We start from the raw sequence: 26,629 nt of genomic DNA, 5'->3' as shown, positions 1-26,629 counted from the left end.
TTTCCGGTAGTTACTGTAATCTGTCCGGGAGCCTATTAAGAGGGACTTGTGAATATTTTTCATTATATTTATTAAATTTTATATTTTTCTGCGTTATTAATGATTTAAAATTTAGCAGTAAAGCTGAAAAGAATCACAGCTAACAGAAAGGATACAAATGGGTTAAGACTTAAGTTAAGTAGTTAAAACAAGGGGTGTTTATCTGGCGAATATTTCTAAAGATCTGAATATTTGACTTCACATGAATAATCTTTTGCTAAAAACCAAACAACTCAAAACCAAAAAAAAATCCAAAAACGTATTTAGGACTTTTTGGTTTGAATTTAATCTTTTTTTTTTAGTTCAATGTACTACTCTTTAGCATTAATTACATTAATTATTATCTACTTTTCGGTTTGAATTTAGTCCTCTTAAAGGCTTAAATGATTCGGCTTGAATTTAGTCTTTTTTTGGGTTGAATTTACTACTTTTTAGCTTGAATTTAGAACTCTTCGGCTTAAATTTACTTCTTTTCGGTATGATTTAAGTGTTGTTATGCTTGAATTTATCACTTTTAAGCTTAAACGAATTTCCTTGGCGAATTATCCGAATATTTTAGAAGATACAAATGATTTCGCCCAGATAAACTCCCCTTGTTTAAAACATTTTTTTTCAGGTTAAAATTTCCAATTTAAGTTATTTTCCTGCAAAAAAAAATAAAACATTTATATAATAAACCGTGCTCTGTACAGCGTGACCCACACTCGATGCCCTCCATGCGTGAAGCAATCGTGAAGAAAGAAAGAAAAAGAAGATTTTTATTTAAGAAGCCAACTGTTAATAAATTTTATTAAATAAAATGTGGTATTACACGTTTTTTTACCATAATTCTTCTCGTCACGTCACTCATCCATGAAAATGATTTGATTGCGGAAAAGCCAAAAATTTTCCATTTCTCCACTATAATCTCAACAAAATAAATCAAAGAAATAAAATGTTTTACATCGATCTGTAGCCTATATTATGATTGCAAAAGAAAAAATCATGCAAAAATTCTATCTCAATTTTTTTCTTCTTCTCCTCCAAATTAACTTTTTCATCATGACAAATTGAACGTTAGCCAATCTTTTTTTTCTTTATTAATTTTTCATTTCGTAAAAATTACTTTTTTTGCGAGAGATAGAGAGATATTTTGGGGCATAAAATAAATATTTTGAAAATATTCTTATCAATTTTTTTTTCTTTTTCGCAGCTTTATCTCTCTAAAAATAAAAAGAAAAAAATGAGATTTTCTCTCTCTGATGTTTTTCTCATCACCATAACACACAAATTACAATAATAGTGTTCTTAAGTATGCCTTTAATCATTAAGCTTATGTTTTTTTTTCATTCTTAATTACTCTACATACTTTTTTTTATATAAGTAATAATTTTTACGCTTGGTCACATTTCAATTAGCTGATTTAATTTTTTCTTAATTCATCATCAATATTTCTGAGAGATGATTTTTTGAGTCGCTTCGTACGTTTTTTTTAACCAATTTTCTTTACAATTTTTCTCTTTTCCATTTATTATAGAACTTCTTTTTTTTGTTTAGCTTACATATTTTTCATTTCAAAAATTTCCATTTATAGAAAAAAACATCGATGCTTTTGGATTCACGTACGCACAATCACTGTGCCCATCGTGATCCAACGGCCACGCAGAGTTTTTTTTAAACCACAATTAAATTATTTTCTTTTACTTATTTCCATTTTTTTCTTTCATAGTACGGATTGAGATTCGGGCAAATATTTCTGCACATCCCCGCAAACGGGGTGAGAAATATTAATTTATATTTTAAAAAACTCTCAAAGTAATTAAAAGAGTTTACAATGAAAAAAACTTAAAAATCTTTATTTTTTATTTAAACATCTAACGCTGATTTTATATGGTAGCTTTTACTATTTTCTTTTAATAAAATTTTTCCACCTCCAGCCCCAGCTAATATACGAAAAAAAATATTATTTTAATATTACACTCATAAATTTCATCTTGTTTTCACTTTTTTTTACTTATTTAATAAATTTTTTAATTAAAGTGTGTATTGTTTTTATTTTAAAAATTTCTTCTTGCAATAAAAAGGCATTGTTGTCACAATTTGTTGTTTTTTATAAGGTGTGGTGTTGTATAAAAAAGAAATATAAAAATTTCAAAGGAAAAACATCGATTTTCTTTCATTGATGACGAACCACATTAAGTTTTTCATTAATTATTTCTTATATTTTGATATTTACTGTTTATCGATTAGATATCTTTTTTCATTTCTTATGATTTTCTTCTTTTTCTTAAATAACCTTCTTTTTTGGGGGGTGGTTTTGTAACTTTTAGAGAAATTCTGTTTCTGTTCAATTTTCTAGTTCAGAAATAACTTCTTAAAGAACTTGAGAAGTTTAAGAATTAAAAACGATTTTCTCCGCAATGTTACAAAACCTTTTCCCTAAAAGAAATATATTTTACAAATTTTTTTAAAGGACGAGAGGCCTTTAAAAAAATTGTAAAACCTTTAAAAATGTGCTCTGAAACATTTAAGAGAATTAATATTTCATATAAGCAACACGAGCAACATTCTCATTATAATGATCTATTACATTTTATGCTTTTTCTTCTCTTCTTCTTTTTCCTTTGAGAGATTATTCTATTTAGAAAAAAAATCATCAATAACAGAAAAGTTTTTCATTTTTGTCTAGCTAATAAAGAGAAAATCAATTGTGAGGAAAATATGGGGACAGAGGAAAAAATACTAGAAATATACGAAGATTAATATATTAGAAAAAATCATATTTACAATTCAGTGTTTTTCATGTTTCCACCCACATCCAGAAAAGTATTGTGTCGCGTTGAAATTGGAGTTTTTTCTCTCTTAATATATTTACAGTCAATATATCAATAATAATTTTTTTCTTCAATTTATAATTACTATTAAAATGTGAGTCGACTTAGTAACATAAATATATTCCATTAATTTAATATATTACCATAAATATTTTTTTCTTACTGTTCTCTAAATAGATTTTTCATCAAGAATTTTTTCTTTTTGATAAATCAGGATCTTGCTAGATTTTTTTTTTTGTTTAAATCTGATATTAAATGTTTTTTTTTTTCTTTCTTTATATCTTCCTAACAATGAAAAAACTCTCATTTTTAGACCAACAGAAAATGTGACTATTTCATTTAGCAAAAATTTTTCAAGAATCTTGATATACTTCACGTTAATTTCATTCATAAAATCTACTATTTCAAAAATTTGTATGTCCTACATCTGAATTCATTTTCTTTTTTCATGCAAATCTGTAAATCCACTAATAGTTAGGTCAACTCACGGCAAAAGACTGCAGGCAGTGCTAGAAAGCTGAAAATTGGTATAAATGTTCCTTAGGGCATATAAAGGAAGGAAAATGAGTGCGGTTTGGTTTCGTCCGCTAAAAAGCATATGGCGGCCAATTTTCAAAATGGCGTCCTTTTGAGCTATAATGTAATCTAAAGTTTGTCGTAGGTGGCTGAAATTTTAGTATGTTATAGCTGGCATCAAGACCTTTCCAACGATAGGTCATTTGACTTCCTAGGTACCCTAGAACCTGAGATATTGCCATTTTTAGGTTTTTCTTTTGAAGCTCATATCTCCGGTTCTACGTAACGTACAAAGGTGTTTGACCTATCGTTGGAAAGGTCTTGCAATACTCTACAACTCTCTAGAACATTGCAAACCAATTAAAAGAATATTTATGGGTCAAAAATACAAAAAACAATGTGTAATTTTTGACGTAAAAATTTTCATTAAAAAAATAATTTTATCGGAATAATTTTTTTCCCAGTGTATTGTCCAGATTCAGACGTTTCCAAAACATGGTCATTATACGCTGTAGCTCAAATAGAACCAGAGTTATAGTGATTTAAAAAACGTGAAATATTGAGAAAAAATTCTTGTAAATATTTCACCAAAAAGCAGAAATTTGTGTTTCATAATTCACTGATAGATGGCGTTGAGTGATGCAAATTTTTTTTTTATTAACTTTTTTGGTAAAATAAGACTTATTTTACATTATAATTATGTTTAATTTACACCACATACCAAAATTAGTCATTACATTAACTAATTAATATCAATTTTCATAAAAAAAAAGCATGAATGTGTTTTCATTTTTGAATCACAAAAATTTCAGTGATGTATGAAACACAAATTTCTGCCTTTTGTTGAAATATTTACAAGAATTTTTACTCAATATTTCACGTTTTTTAAATCACTATAACTCTGGTTCTATTTGAGCTACAGCCTATAATGACCATGTTTTGGAAACGTCTGAATCTGGACAATACACTGAGAAAAAATTTATTCCGATAAAATTATTTTTTTAATGAAAATTTTTGCGTCAAAAATTACACATTGTTTTTTGTATTTTTGACCCATAAATATTCTTTTAATTGGTTTGCAATGTTCTAGAGAGTTGTAGAGTATTGCAAGACCTTTCCAATGATAGGTCAAACATATTTGTACGTTACGTAGAACCGGAGATATGAGCTTCTAAAGAAAAACCTAAAAATGGCAATATCTCAGGTTCTAGGGTACCTAGGAAGTCAAATGACCTATCGTTGGAAAGGTCTTGATGCCAGCTATAACATACTAAAATTTCAGCCACCTACGACAAACTTTAGATTACATTATAGCTCAAAAGGACGCCATTTTGAAAATTGGCCGCCATATGCTTTTTAGCGGACGAAACCAAACCGCACACATTTTCCTTCCTTTATATGCCCTAAGGAACATTTATGCCAATTTTCAGCTTTCTAGCACTGCCTGCAGTCTTTTGCCGTGAGTTGACCTAACTATAAGCGATCCCTTTTCGCATTGAATTTCCTATAAATTTTCCGGGAAAATATTCCTCACAGTTCTTTTAATTTTTCTTTTTGTCAAGTTCTCCTTCCCGTTTGAAATGAAATAAAAAAGATAAACGATAGAGTAATTATGGTTTTTGTTTTTTTCTTCTTATCCGTGACTTCTTGAGAAAGCAATTCGCGAGAGATTTTTAAAAATTGCATTGATTACATTCCATTTTACTTATCTTTATCACTCTCAGCAGCTTTCTTGCCAATTGGGACAGCTGCTTTAGCCCTTTAATGGAAAATATTCAAAAATTTAATAAAATTTACAATGAAAAGATTAAATTCTACTCACTTGTCGGTGATTTCTATCACTTTACTCCTGACTAGATCGAGATAAGCATCGATCGATTGCTTGTTGTTCTCATAAACTTTCGGCAGGGTGAACAGCGCCACGAACACTGCAAAAAATAAAACATTTTTATTAAAAAAAAAAAAAGAAAATCCTCCCAAAAAGTAAAAAATATTTAAAAGAAAATTCCTTACAGATGATCACGATGGACATGCCATTGAACCATGAGCCGACGTAGGTGAGACACCAGAGCAGGAGTGAGAATTTAATGGAATCCACGAGATCTTCAACGAGGAAGAGACGACGGAGCTCCACAATAATCGAATTTACATGCGTTACACCCACATTAACAGCCTGCTGTACCTTATCCTGTGGCAGAGTCAGATCGGTCTCCAACAAACTCCTAATCAGGTAAAACAATACAATTTAATTCATTTTTTGCGCACTGAATGTTTAAATTAATTTTAAATGAGAAATCTTAATAAAATTTTGCATTAAAATTGAAAAAAAATCAGAGCATATCCCAAGCATGATGTTCTTTTTTTAATTTATTCAGCTATGCTATATTACAGTCTTTTTTATTTTAATTAAGAGATTAAACAATTATTTACGCCAATATGCAATTAGACGACTTTAGGAATTTTTTTCGGTTGCTTTTAGAAATTATTTCTTACGAGCAAAACTGAAGAAAAAACTCAAAAGTGGAGCTTTTAGTGTTCTACATTATTAAAAGTTTTCTGTAGTTGAAAAAGTCTGGCCTAGAATGAGCTTGAAAAGCTATAAAAGCATTTAAAAAAGCTCTGCAGAATTATCTTTTAACAGTATAAGGTTTATTCTGCCAAACATCCTTGATTTTTTTTTACAATTTTTGTGTTAAAAGATTTTTGGTATTCTGTGAAAAATATTGCAAGATTTTGACAGTTTATTATCGGTTCATTTCATTCTTAAGTAATTTAAAAAAAAAAAGGAAAAATACTTCTTAAAACTTCTGTATAAGAACTTTCTAAACGATTTTGGAAAAATGAATAGTTTGTTATTCATTAACACAGCAAAAGAACGATTTAAAAAAACAAACAAATTAAAAAAAATTCTAGAAGCAAGAAAATTATAAATTTTTGACAGAATCGACCCCACCTATTTACCTAAAATATCTTTATTTTAACACCTTTTAAATTCTCTTATCAAAATCTTTAAAATCCTTTCCAAAATCATAAAAATCTCCATGGAGAATTTTTTTCTCAGTGAACATGACTTTTCTTTGTCATTGAGTAGCTTCTCGTCCGCAACATTTCATTGATATTTATTACCATCATCATGCAAATAAGTTTTTTTTTCTTGCCCAAACATATTCGATTTCTTCAAGCGCTGAAAAAATTCTAATGAAATATTCTTTCTTAATTCTTTAGGGACTTACTTGAAAGGATGTCCGTCTGAGGTTTTCTGCACAGCCTGCAAGACATTTTTGTAGATTGTAAAGACAATGGTACCAATAAGGATGGTCAGCGACAGATAGGCAAAGACACTGATGACCGAGAAGCAAACCATGGCCAAGAGAATGGCCAATCCGGCACCGAAAACGGCTCCAGATTTCTTAGGGTCACGCCAATAGATGAGAGACTCCACTGCAAAGAACAAAAAAGGGAAAACGTAAGTGTTGAAATGTTGCAAAATTTTCACTTTTCACTTAACTATCTTTGAGTTTTCCTCTAAAGGGAGGTTAATTAACTTTTCAATTACTTTATTTTGGGTTATTTCGTTGCCAACCAGCTAAAAATTCCTCACAAAAGTGCTGTGAAAAAATTTTTTTTGGTCAAAAATCCTTCTGCGCAGGACTGTGATAGTTTTTTGGGTTTTACAATTGTGACAAACTCACTTTTTCTGTGCGGAAAAATCTCCCCACAAAACACAAGAAAAAATGATGACGAAATGTGAATTTGTGTGCAAAATATTCTATTTTCTATCTTCAGCTCACTTTTAGCACAAGTAAACTTTTATTATTGGCCTTTTCTTTCCTTTTTTTCTAATCCAATTGTCTCAGCTGGGAAGCGAAAAAAAAGAAGAAATTCTTTCGTGGCTAGAATTTTTCTCACTCTCTCACAACTATGTCAAATAGAAGTAGAAAAAAATATTATGTCACTGAGAAAATTTATTAGGAAATGGTGAGGAAAAATTCACTCAAGAGAGCACCAAAGACATATTCTTCTATACATATAAACACCACCGTAGAAGATCCATCAATTTTTGGTTGAGAGAAATTTTGGGAAAATTGGAAAACTCTCATGGGGTTCTCTCTTGCGGAAAATCTTTGAGAATTTTCCTCTCTCCACAATACACTCACGCACGCATTTTCGAGTGCGCTCTTCATGTGAATAAAAATAAATTTTCCCTCCTTTGCGGCATTTTATGAAGAAGCCGCGCACTGTTGGAGCTCACAATGTGTCGCTTGTGGTGAGAAATCAACTATTTTGATTCATTCTTAACAATTTTACTTAATGTACGAAAGTCTCTCTTTCACACACACACTTTTTCCACCCATTGACTTTATTTTCGTCTCTAATTTATGTGCTTTCTATAAAATGATAAAACTTTTTGTATCCAACACGTTTCTTTGCTAAAAATTTCCTTTTTATCTCCGCGTGCAAAAAAAATTATTTAATCAAAATTTAGAAAGTGGAAAAAATAGATTTATCGACCACGAATTGTCTTTACGGGGGCTTTTATTTTTAATTTTTTGTAATCGAAAATTTAGAGTTTCTTCGAGAGAGAAGTACATACTTTTGTGTGGCAAGGGAGAGATATTCTACTTGAATGGTGTACATTGTACATAAAGTGGCTGTCTCACATAACGAATGATTATTTATTTAAAATACAAGCCTTTCTTTTATAGCTCTTTTTAAATACAAATTAATCATTTAATAAAGTTGTGGATCCTTTAAAAGAGAATTTTACTGGAATATTTAATTTTACGTTATACGTCTGTTTGAAATAAGTTTACAGTATTACGTAACCTCAATTTTTTTCATTCATTCAATTACCTGTAAGTTATTTGATTTTCCATTTTATTTAATTTTAATTCCAAAATTCAAATTCGATTTCAAACAATTTATAAACTTAATATTGTAATTGATTCAAAAATTAGAAAACTAAAATTGTAACACACTTTGTAGGCCTGATGAGGAAGGAATAAAACCTTCGAAACGTCGCAGACAACATTGTGATTGAGAAACTGCCGAAGGTCGTGATTGGGGCCCTCCCACACTCAATTTTTTCTTAAAAATCTTTTAAAAAAAAATAGATCCTAGGATAACCTAAAATAAATCAATCGTTGATTAAGATCAATAAGTTCAATAAATTAGAACTGAATTGATTGAAACTAAATACTTTCATTTTATTCTAGTAGTGTATTTACAGTTTAAAAAAAAAGCCTTTCACGATTTTTTAAAGAAAAAATAAATCAAATAACGTTTTAATGGTTTTAATTAAACCATGAAAAATTCTCATAATTTACTCACTCGGATCCTTCGGATATCTTCGTATTTATTCGTAAACGTCAAAATTTAAATTCAAACCAACGTAATGTGCTTAACGATCACACACTCGCCATTTAAAACCGGTAAACTCCACGCAAAATTTCCAACTTTCCCTTTCTTTTCTTTTTCAATTTCGTGCCTGGTGTATGAATTTCACGACACAACTCATAAAATGCACTTTACAAAGCAATAACTGAGATTTTTTTTATTATTATTTTTCTCCTTCACACATTAATTGACACATCAGCTTGAAAAAGCAGCAACTGATAGTGATAATGCCAATTAATCATGAATTGAAAATTGCGCAAAAAATAAGATATGTGAAGAGCCACCGAGGCATATACGGGGGAAGAAAAAAAAATTGCCCACGTGTCTGAGTATATGTTGCTCAAGACTGAACTGAGAAATCTTTCGTTTAGCTCCTCCAAAGAGGGAGATTATTGATGGAAAAACTTCTAGGGCAGTGGATGCGCGATGGTTTAATTGAATTTCTGAAGAAGTCCTCGACAAAATGAAGGATATGTCGGTATATCATGCATTTTTCAGTTAGGAATAGAGACGGGGCCATGTGGATCGCTCCCGTGTTATTCAGTTTGCTGATCAAATATGCAGAGAGAGAGAGAGAGAATGAAAAAAAGCGCCACGAAGGCGGTTTATGGAGGAAAAGCGAATTGATTTTTTTTTCTCCTACTAAAGGGCATATTTCACCGCAGTCCTGTGACCCTTGTTAACGATGTTAGACACATTTGTGCGTGTTATCCTTGCATATTTCTCCCAGCCCCCCTTTTTGGCACAAATTGTTAGTTGGTAAAATAAAAGAGAGAGAAAAAAGAGCAAGAAAATAAAATTCCTACAAGAGTGAATGGGAGTGATTCGCAGACAGAATATATGACACGTTTACAACACATAATAACGCGCATGTTGATTATTTTCCCGTAAGAAAATCTCACACATTTTCTTGTAAATTTTATATAAATTAATTTTTTGCTTTGAATCGAAGCACGGAAATTTCTTCCACAAATCACCGTGAGTTCTGCAGAATTAATTCTTTCAAGTAATAGATTCTGTATAGATTAATTTTAACCACAAATCGTACAAAGAATTCAATGAACCATTTACTATGAGTAATAGTATTTGATGAAGAAGAAAAAAAAAACATACTTGGACCACGTTCAGGAAGGTAATTCTTGTGATTCCCATTAGTATATCGCGAATTTGGAGTTTTTCGCACCATGATGTGAGTTTTTCTTCAACTAGGCACTTCTTCACTTGCAAGAAGGTATTAAATGGATGTGCTAAAGGAACACACACGGGGAACTATGTCAAATTCACCGAACTAGAGAAAACTTAGAATGTTAAAATATTATAACAAGTCTTGTGTGCGCGCACGCCAATTGGAACGACACGAAATAAGAGATCTCTCTGTGTGGCTTAAGACACCCAACAACGCAAGAAAAGACACACAACCAATTGGCCAACGAAGCACACGAAGATTTTTTGGAGTGGCTGGAGTCCCGCACACAAGACAGCTGTGAGTATCTGACTGCCTGCACCAGTTCGCGAGACCTCGGCACCCAAGCGAAAGACTATAAGATCTCACCCAACGATCAGTGAATGTGGGGAATACACAACCAGCCGGTGATAGTCTCTTTCCGAGTTACTTTCATTGCGTATTTTTCTTTTCAACACTCGATACTTGGTCAAGAAACCCACTCTCTCACCGACCACATCCCACCAACACGACACATTCCCCCGGAGATGTGTTGGCAGTATATAATTGCAGTTTACAGCATATTATGTACATTAAACTTTTTCAAAGTGTAGAAAAAAACACAACACACTGCACTTTTGGAGTTCATGGTCGGACTCACGGCAAGTCCAGCAAAAAAAGCATAAATATAGATAGACACAAGATCAAGGGGAGTGGTTTGAGCATTAAATGGTGTACCACATGCTGTTGCATAACAGATAACACGTTACGCAGGAAATTGTTGCATTTTGTGTTAACTCATAAAAAGAGTTGAATGAATGCAGAGTCTTTACGTTTTTAATGTAGATTAATGAATTTATTTAAAGAATTAAATTGAGCTGATTTTTTATGGAATCATTATTACAAATTTTATACAAAATCTAATTAGAAACTCTCATTGTTGACTTAAACGACAAAATTGCGTTTGAAAGATTAAAATAAATAGAAATGGGAATTAAAAGAAAGTTATGTAACATACTTCATGTATTTATCTAAATACTTAAGACTTAAGAGCTTTAAGAGTTTTTTTATTTCAAGTGTCAATTTAAACACTTCAAAAAATAATAATTAAATAATATTATTAAATGCTTCAAGTATTTTGCTTCATGTTGTATGTTTATTGTACATGAAGCAAATGCATCATTGAACTATGATGTACTCATAAGATTGTGTCTCATAAGATTTATTTTTCCTTGGAGTTTCTCTGGAAGCAAAATTTTGTTCTCACAAAAATCAATCGAAGCATATGCACAACGCATATTTATAAAAAAAAATAATTGAAATAATGTACTAAGGGGGCGCGGTTTATGCTGTTTTTAAATTTAAATGAATTCGCGGTCGTAAAATACTAAAAAAAAATTTAAAAAGAATAGGCTCCTTTATATTACAACTTATTAACCCTTGGAGGATTTTGCTGGACAAAGTGGCCAATCTGTGTATAGGGAAAAATCATTACTTCAAGATCGTCGAAAGAAAACTTAGAAAAATATTTTCTTTTGAGATAAAATGAAGGTCAAACTTTCGATCCTCCAAGTGTTAACTCTTTCGCGTCCGCGTGAAACATAGAAACATTGAAACATGTGGTCTTTTTATCACAATATTTATTCTATGGATGCTTTTAGAAGACGTTTCTCAATCAAAACGTCTCCTTCGGCCTCTATTGCGAGAATGCAATTTATTTCTAAATTGGAAAACTCATTAAATTCTTAAAAAGTTGGGAAAATAAAATGTTTCACGTTTGGGTCTATGCGTGACCCAAAAAACTCGACAGGGTTAAAGTCTCAGAATAATTGAAAATTTTAAATTTATATTTTCCAACCATAAATTATCTACAAAAAATGTCATTTCATTTAAAAACTGCAGTGTATTGTGAAATAAATATATTTCCAATTACATTTTTTGATTTATTAGATACAAATCAATCACGAATTCGTTGATTAACGAATGCTTTTTGAATTCATGGCATGAAAATTTATGACTTTACGTACATACCTCTTACTCTAATTTAGGTAAAAGGTAATTCCAATATAGAACTCGAAGTTCTTTCACATTTTATAGGATTAACAGCGATGAAAAATAAATGTGCTCGTTTTGGCACAACATTTCCCACATTGTTAAATATAAAAAGAAAAACTTTCCCAAAGCTAAAAATGTTTCAACTAAACAATATTAATTAATCAATTTCGCAAAATTAATGATTTAAAAATAAATCAGTTTGGGTTTTTTGTGTGTGACGCTTTTTCTCCAAAATTATGATGTATAGACTTTCTCCACAATTAATCATCCCCTTGTGATTCCCATAATTTATCACCGCATATTGCACAATAATTGAGAATTGCATTATATTTTCATTGTTGTCCCCATAAAATGTTGCAAACAACATAATTTTGTAAAATATAATTGCAAATCTCTGTGACATTCATACACTGTCATTCAAATAGAAGAAGAATATAAATACGATCGCTAAAAGTAAAGAAAGTTATTTGGGAGATTTTTCATGAAAATTTAATTAAAACTGACCGTATGTTCGGCACCATGGCAAGTTTACAAGGTGCGCACACACGTTTTTTTTACGTACAGTTGCATCATAAATTGGTATTTTTCCTCTTTAGCCACACTAATTGTGTGCAATTAATATTCATTGAAGAGCGATGCTTCGCAATCAAACTGTCTTAGCTTAATAATTTCTACAAAATACAGAGAGAAAATGGGATGAAAGAATAATCTACTTTTTTCTGCTACATAAAACACAAAGTGTTTTGTTGTTCCTCTTCTGTTAATTAATCGGAGTTATTATTTTTATTTCAAAAGGATTTTATCAATGAATTATCGATAGTTAAATGAAAATTTTTAATTTGATTGAAGAAAAATTTTGCACATGTGGAGCGATTTAAGCTTAAAGTTTCTTTTTTTCTTGCATTAACAACGTCCTCGTTAAAAGTTAAACATGTGGAAGTGATAAGAAATTATTTGTCACTGTTGACAAGGAGATTATAGCTACTGGTGCGGGCACCTCATCATCACTTACGTTCTTCTCTATTTAAATTGAATTTCAATGATTCAAGCAGCGCCAGGTACTCCTCCATTTTATCCACTCTCTGTGTATGTTACTTTACTCCTGAAATATCCTTTTGAACTTCACTCAAAAAAAATCACTCAATATCCTCTTCTTTTATCCTTAAGGATACAACCACTCTATTTCCTCACAGAGACACTTAATTTATCCACAACTTCTATATCAAAGGGAGCTTTATCGTCGTGAACAGATAGAGAAAAAAAATCAATTACACCTGAACTTTAACTTTGAAACGAAGGAAAAGGGCAAAAGTGTCTCTTGATGCTTTTAAAAATAGATTAACATTTTCTAATTGCAAAAAGTCGTATTGGTTGTAAATTTGGCTCTTCTCACTTTTGTACATATACTTTTTACACACTCGTGCTCTTTTGGCTCTAACTCTTCTCTTCTTTAATCCCCCCGTTTATACCTTTAACCACGGGAGAGACACTGTTCAGGATTTAATTTGCATAAAAAATACACAAATTCCTGGAAACTCCAGCCTTAATCTTATATGCACTTAATCCTATATTGGAGAATCTCAAAATATATAGTGGAGATGTAACGTAATTTTGTGGATGAACTTCAAATTAAATTCCACCACAATTTTCAACAGAGAGTCTGGCGCGCTTTCGCTCACTTCCCGGGGCCAGAGACTTCGTGGTTGTGACTGTCACGTCGCGACTGAAATTCACATTCTCGCTTTTCCTAATAATAATCGAAAGGCACAACATACTATATAGTACACCAGCATACTCTACACGTATTTTTCCCTCTAATCATCGTCCCAAGGAGAGACAAAAGTGCGGTACATAAACTTTCACAGAAAATCCAATGGAAAACTTTGAAAATTTCAGAGGAATCTTTTAAGAGCCTCTAGAAATTACAAGGAAAATAATTCAACGAAGGGATTTCTTATTCCTGGGGAAGAAGTTTACAAAGAAAATACTTCAATTGGGATACGCGTTGCTTACTCCTGTATGAGGATTGAATAGAAATCAGAAGTCTGCAATGAACCTATCTGCTTTTCATTGGGATCCAGGTGGGAAAATCCAGTAAAAATTTTCTCATTTAAACGTTTTTGTAAATGAAAATTAATCTCTAATCAAAACTAAATTAGAATCTATTTTATTTTTATTGTAAGAACATTTTTTCAATAACTGGTTTAAGGACTCGGTTACTGTAACTGACTTATCAGATACTGCAAGTCAAATCTTACTAATAAAACTTCTGAATTCTCTAAACTAACATTTTTAAACTAAGCTTTAATATGTTAGTCAGTAAAACTTGAAGAATAAGAAAGCATAATCTAAACATTGCTTTTGCAGTTAAATATTCAGTAACCAGTTTAGTTTTCAGTATGAGTAGGTAATTATTTTGCAATTTTATTTTCTGAAATCAACGAATAGACTTAAAGCCTAAAGTCTAATTCATTTAACTAAAAAGTCAGTAATCAAACTATTGGCTGTGTTATGTTCCAGTAACCCATATATCTGTCAGATACCAAAACCGTACAGTTTTTCTTCTGTTTTCCAAAAGAATTTAACCATTAACAGCTTAACAGATTTTTACTCTTTCTTTGAATTATTTTCAGTCTTTAACTCCACTCTTAAAAACCTTAAAAATTTCCCACGTTTCCACATTTTTTCCTGAATTTTCCAACCCTTATCTGGCATCTACATTACGTAGGTACTTTCCTCTCTGTCTCCGCCGTGAGAATGTGAGGTAATACGAAGTTCAATTTGTCAGTTTGTTTCTCCTTTGCCGTCTACTTTCTTCTCTTTCTGATCCATTACATCGGTTTTGCATTAACTTTATTTTTTTTTACTATCCGGTGTGGGGCTCAAAGGGGGGACAAACTAAACATTTATTGTCTACCAGCATGAACAATACAAGTCACGAAAATTCACTGAAAGCACACAAATGCAATTTTTTTTCTTGATTCCAATCAAGCTTCCCCACACCAACACTTTTGTGCTGTATCAATGTTAATAATCACCCTCTTACTTTTGTGTTTTGATATGATTCTTATCAATGGATTTTTTTCACGCATGTTTATTGGAACTTTTTAAATTTTCTTTTTTTTTTGGCCTCAAAGTGCATAAATGAGCTTGCTTACGTCATCGTAATTTCGTCTATTTGTTCCACATAAGAAGCCAAATACCCGGACCGCGATTGTCTCATGTGAGGCTATCGAAAGTGTCTAAAATTAGTATGAACTCAACACATTGAGTTTGAGAGTGAGAGAAAATATACATTATATGTAGGTATACATAAAACGAAAATACGGACAAGATGAAAATTGAAAATGGCATCAAAATGTGAGTACTTTTCGCGAGGTCTTTTCTGCATTATGTATTTCCACTTGCCCCTATTTCATTGATTTCATTTCTATTTCGGATGTTCATCGTGTCGGAACGTCCAGAATTTATTCCATTAATTAATTGTACATATAAAATTAATAAATTCAAAAGATACCAATCCTTTATCTTTCTCTCTCTTTCTGTATTCAATCGCTCAAGTGCATTTTAGTGATTTTAGTGCATCTCATTGAGAGTTATTCGAGATTAAAAGAAGAAAACAACGTGCTTCTATGAGAAGAGCTGTGAGTATTATATCTTAAAAAGTTATTTAGTGTCATGAAAGTAACCCATATATAGTGAGGAAAGCATATTAACCATTTCCCGTATAGAGAAGAAGCATAATTGAACATTTTATTTATCTTACCTCGTGGATGCAAGCGTTCAGGCTTAAACCATGTATCTGCAAAAGAATAATTTATAGCATTATGTTAGTGTTAAAGCACAGAGAAGGTTCGAAGGCAAGACATGAAGCGAGATGAAAGCATAAAAGAAATTAATTTTTTTTGTATAAAAGCAACAAAAAAAAATCGATAATTAGAAAATAAATATGTTAATTGGTTTATTAGATATGCAGATAAATCATTAATAAAATTAAAAGATACAATAGGTAGCAATTTTTTTATTTAATTGTGTGCATTTTATTAAATTTGCATATTGTTGGAAAAGCGAATAATTTGCAGCGATATTTCAGAGGATTTTTATTTACAAAACCATTTTAGTTTTCTTTTTTTATTATTTAAGAACTTTTCTGAATTTCCAGATTAATTTCAGAATATTTCCTGTTGTACATAAATTTTAAAATTAATTTAAAGTTTTCTATATAGAGAACTTTTCACGTAGAATGATGGATTACCTAACATCTTTCCATTATACTTGCATTATATCGGGTGCCTCATTCAAAACGAATATTTTGCATCATATTTAAACATTTTTTTTTTTAATTTAAGAAGAGATTTTCAAGTCATAAATTCTTAAAGATTGTTTTAGAATAATTAAATGCAATTACATACTTAAATTTTGTAGATTATTTTTTTAGAGATCTATAGAGGAAAGAATTATAAAATCCATGGACAGACGTCTGATGTAACACTGATTCCGACTCAAATTAGAACGTAAACTTTGACAGAAACTTATTCATTTATCATCAAATAAATGTAAAGTGTGGAATAGGCAATAGAAAGCCAATTTAAAATCAAATAAATTAATTTTAGCATCAATTTATTTTCATTTATTGACATCATTTGAGACACCCTATAGTCTAACTTAATTTCCCGCAATTTAACTCTAATTTACTATGTACAAAAACATTATTTTCCATCACAATCTCTAATGGATTCTTTGCAAAAAAAAACCTTCTATAGTTGCGTGGTAAAGACCTTGTAGATAATTCTTCACACTTCTTGATGATTTTCTTGAGAACAACTAAGATGTGCAGAAGCGTGAAGGAACATTGTAAAGAAAGAATACTCATTCATTGTATCATCACTCAAGTTCACCTCAAAGAAAGGGGCAAAAACAATAAAAAAAAAATCTGAAATTCTATATCTAATGCAATGTGAAACCACAAGTTGCAGTTTTGATTGCTTTTTTTCATAAAGTCTTTGAGAAATATGCAAAAAAATGCAATATAATTCATCGAGTGGAAAAAAGCAACAGAAAAGTCTGACGCGATTCTTCCGGCAGAAACTTCTCTCTGTGAGTTACATCACAATTTGAGTTAGCGATGACTTTATTATTATTTCATTCCAAAAAGGCCAATCAATTGACCTCCAGAGAATTATATAGGGGAGCAATGAAGCTGAATATAGGGAGCCCCTTAAGCATTGAAGATTCCCTTCGTATTATGCTTTGTTTGGTAAAAAAAAAATCGAAGATGATGCATTTGTAAAGCTTTGATACTGAAAAAAAACCCTTAGGGGAGACCGGGGTAAAAATAGTCATTTTGGAATTTTCAAATGCCAATTTCTCCCAAAATATAAATCGGAAAAATCGGAAAAAATTAGGGTGCAAAGCCCTACCAACCTATAATTTTTGACAGTAATTTGGAGGTTATCCGATCAGTACTTTAGGAGTTAAAAATGAAAATAGATTTTTGGCCCATTTCCCAAACTTTTGCGTATTGAGAAAAACGCGTTTTCCGAACATTTCCTTCAGCAGTTTTCCCATCTGATAATTTTTCTCCCTAGCTGGATTAGTGCAGAAAATGTTGCCAAGGTGTATTCTTCAATAACTTTTAATGATTTTTCTCTACAATTTTTTGAATCAAAACATACCCCTTGGGGTAGATCTAGTCATCCCATGTAAATCATATGGGAGATCGAAATTTTTGGCATATTTTTATTCATTTGTTGCAAAATGGCGTGTTTGAGAAAATCGCAAAATTCTCTGTTTTAGTGCGTATAAAAGTGAAATTCCTTGTCGCGGATCAAAAGGTGAGAAGTTTAGCTATCAACTACTGTCAATCTCTCAGGTGGAAAATCATTGGAAATGTCGGAAAATTCGACCGACTTTATTTAGCCAACTGGTGACTATATTTACCCGCCGCGTTTAAAAATAGTCAGAAGCGGAAGGGTTTAGGAAAAGCTCGAAAACTCATATTTCCCGTGGAGATAGAGAAAAGTGGTCTGAGACAAAGTTGTAGGCCAGGAAATTTCCTATAAGAATGACCTATCGAGGAAATTTTCTTGCCCTTGGGGAATCCTGCAGATAAGGATTTATGCAAATTGACTATTTTTACCCCGGTCTCCCCTATCAATGACCTTTATGCAATGATTTGACATTTTTTGGGATTTCTCTTGGGGAGGAAATTTATTTGAGATTAAATGAAAAATCTTACAGGGATCAATGAGGCAGCAGATGAGAGGCTTCCTAGCCAATTGCCCATTACTTCCTTCAGCTGTTTGAGCCATTTTTTTCTCCCACAGAGAACAAAGACTTTTCACGAACTATTTTAAAACAAAAACCACCACACCTTCACTTCCTTTCCCACCTATTAAATCCTCGCACAAACCAAAACACACCCGCACCCCCTGTGGCGTTTCCAAAGAGACAAAATTTCCGCAAACACTGCAACAGGGAATTTTTTCTATCTCTATTATGCACAGAATCTCTCTTAGAATGATTTATGCAACACTGCAATTCACTCAATAACTCCCGGAAAAGTGATTTAATGTAAAAATTTTCTTAAAGGACTTTTTTCCAATGTTGTTCCTTTTAACGCACTCCGCTAGCACTTTGTCGTGTTCACTGTGTATGAATTGAATTTTTAAAATGCGAACAACCTTCGGAAAATCCTCCTGCAAACGGGAACACCAAACACAACAAGAAATTCACATCTATCGATCGCCAATTTTCCCCATAATAATCACATGCGCACTCAAACTGGGAGATTTTGCGCAACGTCCAGGAAGGTGTGTGTTATAGCTGCACACAAGAGGACACAACCCTATAATCCTACCCTTCCCCTGAAAAGTCCTGGTATGACCCTTTTTCTCTCTCACAAATCTCTCTCCTTGCGTTTGTTGTGAAAAGTCCCCCTCTCACAGGCTGTGTTTTGGAAGTCAACCACACAGAAAGAAAAAAAATCCAACCAACACCCGCGAGAATAACTTGGAAATGTCGCGCATTGGATAAAATATGAGACGCAATTGCAAAATGTCGAGGAGAGAACAAAGTGTTGATTCTCTCACTCAGTGCCTAGAAAAAAAATTTTCCGTATGTTCCACCAGCCACGGAGGGGAAGTGCGAGAATCTCCGGACAAAATGTACAAAGTGCGCTCACGATAGCCACAAAGACCAGCAAACTACTGTTTGTGAATTACCTCTCGTTTCAATAAATTCATTCTCAAATGACTAATGCAGAAAATGACATGGCAAACAATATAATCCATTATATAGTCAACCGAGTCAACCTTACCCAGCAGCACAGTGGTGGAATAGAGAGAAATATGTAATGGAAATAACCAGAGAGTACCCGAATCATTGTTATCTCATGTACAAGCTGCATTAGTCGCGCCAATGAACTGCCCAAATGCACAAAGTTTATCACCCCCAAAAAAAAGGGGAACACGTCATGCCATTGGATAGATAACAACTGACATGCTATATATATTTTGGGGAAATAAATATCAATGGCGTCAGTGAAAAGTTTTGAAATGCAAAATTTGTTGCATGAAGAGATAAAATTATTGATGCATAATTCAACACCCCCACAATACACGAAATATTGCAACTGATGGTACCTATAGTGTGCAAGGTGGCTTACCTTACAATCCCTAAGTATTGGGTTCGAATACAGGGATTAGCATAACTTTTTTTCACAAATATAAATAGTCTCTGATTCATTTTTTTCATCAAGAAATCTGCACGAATTTATGAAAATTATTAAAACGATTTTTGTACAAAAAATCTGAATGAATTTAGAGAAAAAATAGCCAAAGAATTGAATTTGAAAAAAAAAAACGAAAAAAATAAACTCATTTTCTGATTCTTTTGACAATATCTAATGCATGTTTTCGTGTGCATGACAAACAATCAAATTCTTCTTGTCCACAAGAATAATAATTTGCGTGACAAAGTATTTTTTCTTTTATATTTTTTCAGTGGGTCAGGAATACATAAAACACGACATAGAAAAAAAACAAAGTTAATAATGAATGTGTCCATTATGCTTTCATTTATGAGAATATTTCTCAGAAAAATTAGAAAGAATTAAAGGAAATTTATTATTAAAATAATGAATACGAGAATATTTTGCTTTTGAAATAATCTCGGGTTTAATGAATTTCTTTTAGACTGAATTATTCAAAAGAAGGAAAAAATATAAGTTTTTTAAATTGTAAAATAAAAATTTATTATTTTTATTGAAAAGCTTTTGTCTCTGTTAATTTTCTTAATTTCTGTATTTTTATTAGATACAAAAATTCAGAATGAATGCTTGAATAAATATTCTATCCAGGGGACAGTGAGGCATCCATTTATCGCTCTACTAAACTTTATTACAATTTTGTAAATTCATTTAAACATAAAGCATAAACTGATTCAATAAACTTTTAATGAGACAAAATGCACAAAAGCGACAAAAACTTTTCCTAATTCACAATTTAATTCACTAAATTAATGCTTAAAATAAAATCTACTATTTTATATAACAAAAGACTGACAAAAATCTTTGCCAATTTTCAGCACCCACCTAAAATGTCATCTTATAAATTATTTTTTTTATCAGAGCAAATTTTTTATATAACTGATAAAAGAATTTGCATCTCCATTCTGTGCTCATGTAAGAAAAAAACAACTAAAAAGATAAGAAAATTAGGTAAATTTTTTCGTGGCTTTTTTGCACAAAATTTGCAATTCGATGACACAAAATTGTTATAAAAAGAAACCATTTCAAAGATAGTTGCTGTACAAATTTTGGAACATTTTCATTTCTTGCTCAACTTAATAGCATTCACCTGCAGAAGTTTTTTCCTGCGAGGATTTGTGGTGCATAAATTCAGCAAAAGCACAGAACCTGCATAATGTAGAATTTTTCACCACATTCACCACATTTAAACGAAAATTCGGCCTTTTGATTTATTAAAAATACAAATTTTAAAGTGCTTCTCTCGGAGCACTTTTAATACAAGTCACGGTTGGATTATTTCCGTATTTTCTCGTGGTATATAGCTAATATAAATCACTTTTGTACTTTCAGGCTATTAACTTCCTTCTTTTCCTCCTTTTTGGATGCAAATTGACTTTTCAAGCGCCTCTTTGGTTGAATTTCTGCAACAAATTGCATTTCTAACGAATAAATTTCAGTTAAATTGTCCCCGTAAATTTTAAACATTCACCCAACGTCTAATTTCTGGCGTATTCATTTTATTGGGGAAACATCCCGAAAAAGGTCTCCATTTGCTTCACGTTGAAGCTACGATAAAAGTTCTTTTTGCAATAAATAAATTATTAGACAGATATTAAAAGAAAAAAAATCCATGATATCTCAGAGTTGATAACTCAGGAATTATTTATGAATGTAATAAAAAAGAACTCTCGATAAAATTCATTACCCATACCGTCCCGAATGAAATATGAGGATCGCATACGATGAAATTGAGAAGCTATTCAAAGCTCCATTTTATAAATTAATTCTCTTTAAATTCTTTGTCGCTGATTTTCTTACATTTAAATTGCAAATTTTCCTTTTTTCCGCATGTTGGCTCCTTACATTTCGCCCAAAGACTTTTTTTTTTGAACATTTCGGAGTTATTTTGTTAAAAAGAAAAGTTGGTTTGGGAGTGAATTTGCGGTTGAAGATCAAGATTGTAAAGTTGTGCTTGTAAATCTTCAAAAATAAATCAATTCATTGTGTGCGAGGGAATTTGAAATGCCCAGAAGAAAATTTTAGCGTGTAAATACAAGAAAATTCACCCGAATGGCACTTTTAGCGGCATTTCCAATTTTCGTGTGCTTCATTTTTATTGCCTCAAGTATTTGTCTAGCATCGTGAAAAGTAGTTCGGGGTATAGATTCAAGATTAAGTGTGAACTTGTGAAGAGGAAGTGAATAGTTTGGACTTGATTTGATTTTTTTAATTTTTTTGTCAAAAAGGAACGATTTTCTAGTATTAAAACTAGAGGCGAATCTGTTAAGTCTTTTCTTTTCATTCAGCTTAAAAGTTTTAAGAGATTTTGACAGTTGGTAATTTTAAATCGTTTTACTGTCGTACAGTGAAAGATCATGAATCAGTTTTCCATGAATTTTCAAAAGTATTTTTTCAAAATTTCTGGAACCAACTGTCAAAATCTTACGAAATTAATTTTAGAATACCTCTCACGACTGTCAAATTATAAGAAAAATAATAAAAGATTGTTGACAGAATCAATCCTATAAAAAAGGATAAATTTTCAATGCTCTGAATATTTTTGAATTGATGAGAATATTTGAGGAGTTTTGGAAATTTTTTAAGCAAATTCTGAATTTTTAATAATAATCACGAATATTTTTAAAAATAAAGAATAATAGCATGGATTAGAATTAAGATTTAAAGTTACAAAATTGACTCTTAGACGATGTTATCTTGAAATTTTCGTTTTTGAAACTTAAAAAAAAAAAAATAGAATCAAGAGCTTATAAGATCTTGATTCTAGAATACAGGTAATATTTTTGAAAAAAATAATATAAATTGAATATTCGTAAATATTTTTAAATAGTGAGACAAAAATCTCTTTTCCTCATTTTGTTTTTCCTGAAATTTTTCAACAAGCAAAAGAACCAAAAAAATATTCGATTCCTACGCATTTTTAATCCTAAATCCTTCATCTATTAAATTGCTTCTCTTCAACTCTGTTTTTGAATAAAATTAGCCACAGTAACAATTACAAAACAAAGTACGAGAAAGAATTTCTCCACCAACATTTTTTTTTTCAATTCTCACGTTTTCTTTCACAAAGAAATTCCGTGCTAAATGTGTACTTCCTTTTTCAATCCTTGTTCATTCTCAACTCTTCCTTTTTCCCCGTGAATGGAATTTTTTTTATCGTATTCTAATTAAAAGTTTGATTTGTTTCAACAAATAATGGATAAAAAATAATAGAAATTGATTGAGTGGTGGTGTCTATAGAGATTTTTTTATTTCTCTCCCAGCAAGGTCTTCTTATGCGTGGTGAATGAAATAATTGTGTGTGGAATTCTTCGGGGAAGATCATCACACATGCGGTCCAATTCATAATGGCGCGTCTGAGATCGCATTCCTTTGCTATACATACTCTCCCTCCCCCTCGATATTGAACCACTCATGTCGCCAAGAGACACGATTTTAATTAAAATATTTCAATATGGGAGACGCCTTTCCCGCACTCTGGAGACAATATTCAATATTATGCGAGAGGAATACCTATCTCTATACCCCCTTATTTAGAATTCATTTTTTCAGTTGCCCAAGATGTGTGTGCTGGAGTAGCACGCGAGAGTGATCCCACAAGTGTATACGTCTAACGTAGATGAGAAGAGCTCATGACATTGTCCACAGAGTCATATATGTACATTTCGTGGTGCGATTGGATAGAGATATATTGTGTAACGCCACTCTTTCTGATAGCGCGAGACTCTCGATAAAAATTTTCGTCCCGTGTATTTTCCATCGTCACTCTTCTTATTTATTGTGTGCCTTTTCCTCCACTTTTGTGAGTCGCGCCACCCAATTGATAAAAAGTATTCGCATTTTGTAATTTAACTCGAGTGTCTCTCTGCTCGTGATCCGCACAGGAGGTGATTTTTTTTTCGCACAAGAAATCCGCGCGTGAGAAGGCCCCGAAGGGAACTTTTGAAGAAGTGAATTGGCTGAAAGTTTAGGAGTTTGCCAAAAATATTGGATATCAGTGTTGCATAATTTGACCGATTTTCTGGAAAATATACAAAACTCTCCATAAACCCATTCGTCACCCTCGTTACAATCACACGCCAAAAATCTGCTCTACATTCCCAACAACACTGTGATTATCATCTTTTCTCTTTTTTGTGTGTATCTCCTTCACTTCAACACTGACTGAGCTGTGTTGTATGTTGGGCTTTTAATTCCCCGTGAGTTGTGCTAATTTGTGCTCTCTTTCAATTAATTTTAATCACAATAATATTCTAAATAGTGCTGTGAGTATCTCATCATATTTTTACGAACTGATTCCTCTCTCTCACTTGGATATGCAGTGAGTGGCACAAACAGTCTGTATATTATTTAGTATTTACAGAGAAAATTATAAAGTTGTGTTGCTCTGCAAGAAGACAAAAAGTCAATCCATCGTGATATTACAAATCAAGTTACATTTTATTCAATTCAAAGTGACGCAACCCATTCAATTGTGACCAATTTGGAATTAAATTACGTGCGTTCGGGGAATTTATATCGCAGGTGAAGAAATTCTTCTCTTGATTCACCACATAGCACCGAATAAGGTGAGTCCCCTTGCCGGAGCTGAATCGGCATGTGTGTAAATAGAAAAATCCTTATCACATAAGCCCTCTATCTCACTCTCCCACCCACACACATATAACATTTAGAATTTTGCGAATGAAAACGTGCGATAATTCCGCTTTCATATCGCGCGCGATTCAATTGACGATTCCTAGTGGCTGTGAAACATGACTAATTATTCCATTAATGACCACCATCAGGTATAGGTGGGAAGAGTTTTCCAACAACATGCCGCAAATCCCCGTTAAGACGTAGCACACACACACACGTGGAAATGATGCTAAAATTTATTTAATTGCCCCCAAGAATGCTTAACCTTCCATCAACTTCAATCAAAGTAAAAAAGAGAATTTTTTTTTATATAAAAAGAATAAAATTAACCCAAGATCAGCGTTGAAAAGAAAGCATCGTCATCATGATGAATAATAAGGAAGACAGAAGAAGAAGCTAAATAGCTCTTCCCCTTCAAGTATCAGAGTTGAAGAGCACGAAGAAGCTTTTTATAGAATAAAGATCTATCAATGATAGAGATAAGAATATTTTATCAGTGTGATGGGTGTGCGCTGCTTAGGGAATTACCTTTTATCTTATTTTCCTCAAAAGCCAAAACATTCACTAACTGAATGACCAAGTGACCGATTTTAATTGGGGCAAAATGGCTTAAAATTTGCATGGAAAAAATATTTTGATAATTTTAAGGATATTCCTCACAAAAAAATTGTTCGAATTTTATTAATCTTTTAATCGTATTTATTTTGTTTTAATAACATTTTTCATTTCTTAAAAAAAATTAAAGTTGAGACTGTGAATCAAATTACCCCAAATCGGGGGCTAAAAGACTCATTAAAATTTTTGTCATAGAACTTAGACTTTAAGGATAGACAATCAGTGAAATGTTTAGGGGAACGTGGCCCAATTCCGACCTCCAAAAGTCCGCGTAGAATGAGAAAAAAATGATATAAAATAAAAGCAATATTCTTTAATTTTGTACCATTTTAAAGCCCATTTAATGCTCTTTTAACTCAAAAAACTTTCTATATTTAAAGTTTTATCAGTTTTAAGTAATAGTGGATTGAAAGAGGCCTTAAGAGACCCGAATTAGGCCACGTTCCAAGCCAAGTTTAATCGCCGTGTCCCATTTTCTTTGTTCATTGTTACCTCTTTTTCCATAAATTTTATCTCAACTTATCATTGAGACAATAAAATGATTTTTAATCTATAAAAATTCTCAACTTTGGTGTGATTTCTTCAAATCAACCTATTTCTAATCTCACCACAACGGCAAAAAAGTAATAATAAAATTCACACATTAAATTGCAATAGGCACCTATTGCCGTATTATCTTTCAAGAGCCAATATAAATTCACACCAATATGTATTAGCTAGTAGAGTAAATCCACCAAGAACAGCTTCGGTTATTACATATTGGTGAAAATGCCGCACAAAATTTCGCCTTGAGGCGCCATGAGAATGCCAAAAGAAATTATCCTGAGAGCTCCTTCACGCATCGATTGAAATTTTGAGTGGCAAAAAGACAGAATAAATTGTTAATGTAGGTCACACCGGCGTCTTATCACGCCTGCGACCCCACCAGGTATATACTTATTGGGAGACTCTTGTGTGGGATACGCGCTGGTGGAGCACGACGGACTTGACCGAAAAGCGCATTAATTCATCAGACAAAACTTCTCTGTCCGTGAAAATTAATTTGCTAAGCTCACGCAGGAATAAAAATTTGCCACGAAAGAATTTTTCTAAATTGTGCATCAGCTACGTTCAAAAAATATATCTAATGGGAGGCACAAACACAAAAATATACCTGACATCATCGAGACAATTGACAAGGTGCAAAAATACGCAAAAAAAAAAACACATACATATACCGTTAGTTCAATCAATAATTGCCGGATTTCCATATTTATTCGCATATACATTGCATGAATTTCTACTTATTATCTTGATTGAATTACATATTTTAATTTGAATATTGTGATTGAAATGCAATGAAAATCAAGTTTTAGTTGCTTTTGAATTAAGTTTTTTCTTTCTCACATTTTTCTCTCAAATAAATGTTTCAAAATGAAATATTCTTAATAAATCAAACTTCTCTGCAGTTTTATCTTTCATTTGAATGTAATTTTATGAAAATCAGTTCAGAAGAAGCTGAGAAAAACTCATTTTTCTAACAAAATATAAAAAAGTCCTTAATTCAAAATGGAGCAGGATAATAAGGCCAAAAGCGCCATCTTTTAGCATTTCTTTTTTTACTAGTGTAACTTCTATGCTTCCTAC

General features: G+C 31.9%; 3 protein-coding genes across 16 annotated transcripts in view; 2 read left to right on the top strand and 1 right to left on the bottom strand.

Moving 5' to 3' along the window:
* LOC129789572 (uncharacterized) overlaps window positions 1-26,629 on the top strand; it is a 656,748-nt gene that overhangs the window by 31,395 nt on the left and 598,724 nt on the right. The window lies entirely within an intron of this gene.
* The window catches only part of LOC129789671 (reticulon-1-A), a 27,737-nt gene continuing 1,902 nt past the window's right edge, over window positions 795-26,629 (bottom strand). The window contains exons 1-7 of one of the 13 annotated variants that reach the window (XR_008750483.1): window positions 18,221-19,191; window positions 15,749-15,784; window positions 6,602-6,809; window positions 5,382-5,590; window positions 5,191-5,296; window positions 4,843-5,127; window positions 795-3,319 (exon numbers count right to left, since the gene is read on the bottom strand). Coding sequence is in view for 6 of the 13 variants with exons in the window: in XM_055826667.1 (XP_055682642.1) it covers window positions 5,070-5,127; window positions 5,191-5,296; window positions 5,382-5,590; window positions 6,602-6,809; window positions 15,749-15,784; window positions 18,221-18,293 (690 nt within the window). In the remaining 7 variants the exon portion in view is untranslated. Of the gene's footprint in view, window positions 5,128-5,190; window positions 5,297-5,381; window positions 5,591-6,601; window positions 6,810-8,699; window positions 8,880-9,878; window positions 10,582-12,994; window positions 15,222-15,748; window positions 15,785-18,220; window positions 19,192-26,629 lie in introns of those variants that run through there. The other 12 variants (XR_008750481.1, XR_008750485.1, XR_008750486.1 and 9 more) reach the window with 12 other exon arrangements.
* LOC129789643 (serine palmitoyltransferase 2) overlaps window positions 19,969-26,629 on the top strand; it is a 19,428-nt gene continuing 12,767 nt past the window's right edge. Inside the window, exon 1 of the mRNA XM_055826629.1 lies at window positions 19,969-24,318. The gene's annotated coding sequence lies outside the window, so the exon portion shown is untranslated. The remainder of the gene's footprint in view (window positions 24,319-26,629) is intronic.

The sequence above is a fragment of the Lutzomyia longipalpis genome, chromosome 2 (assembly GCF_024334085.1).
Source record: "Lutzomyia longipalpis isolate SR_M1_2022 chromosome 2, ASM2433408v1".
Taxonomy (NCBI): domain Eukaryota; kingdom Metazoa; phylum Arthropoda; class Insecta; order Diptera; family Psychodidae; genus Lutzomyia; species Lutzomyia longipalpis.
Note: the sequence above shows the minus strand (reverse complement) of the source record. Positions and strands in the feature narration are given on the sequence as shown.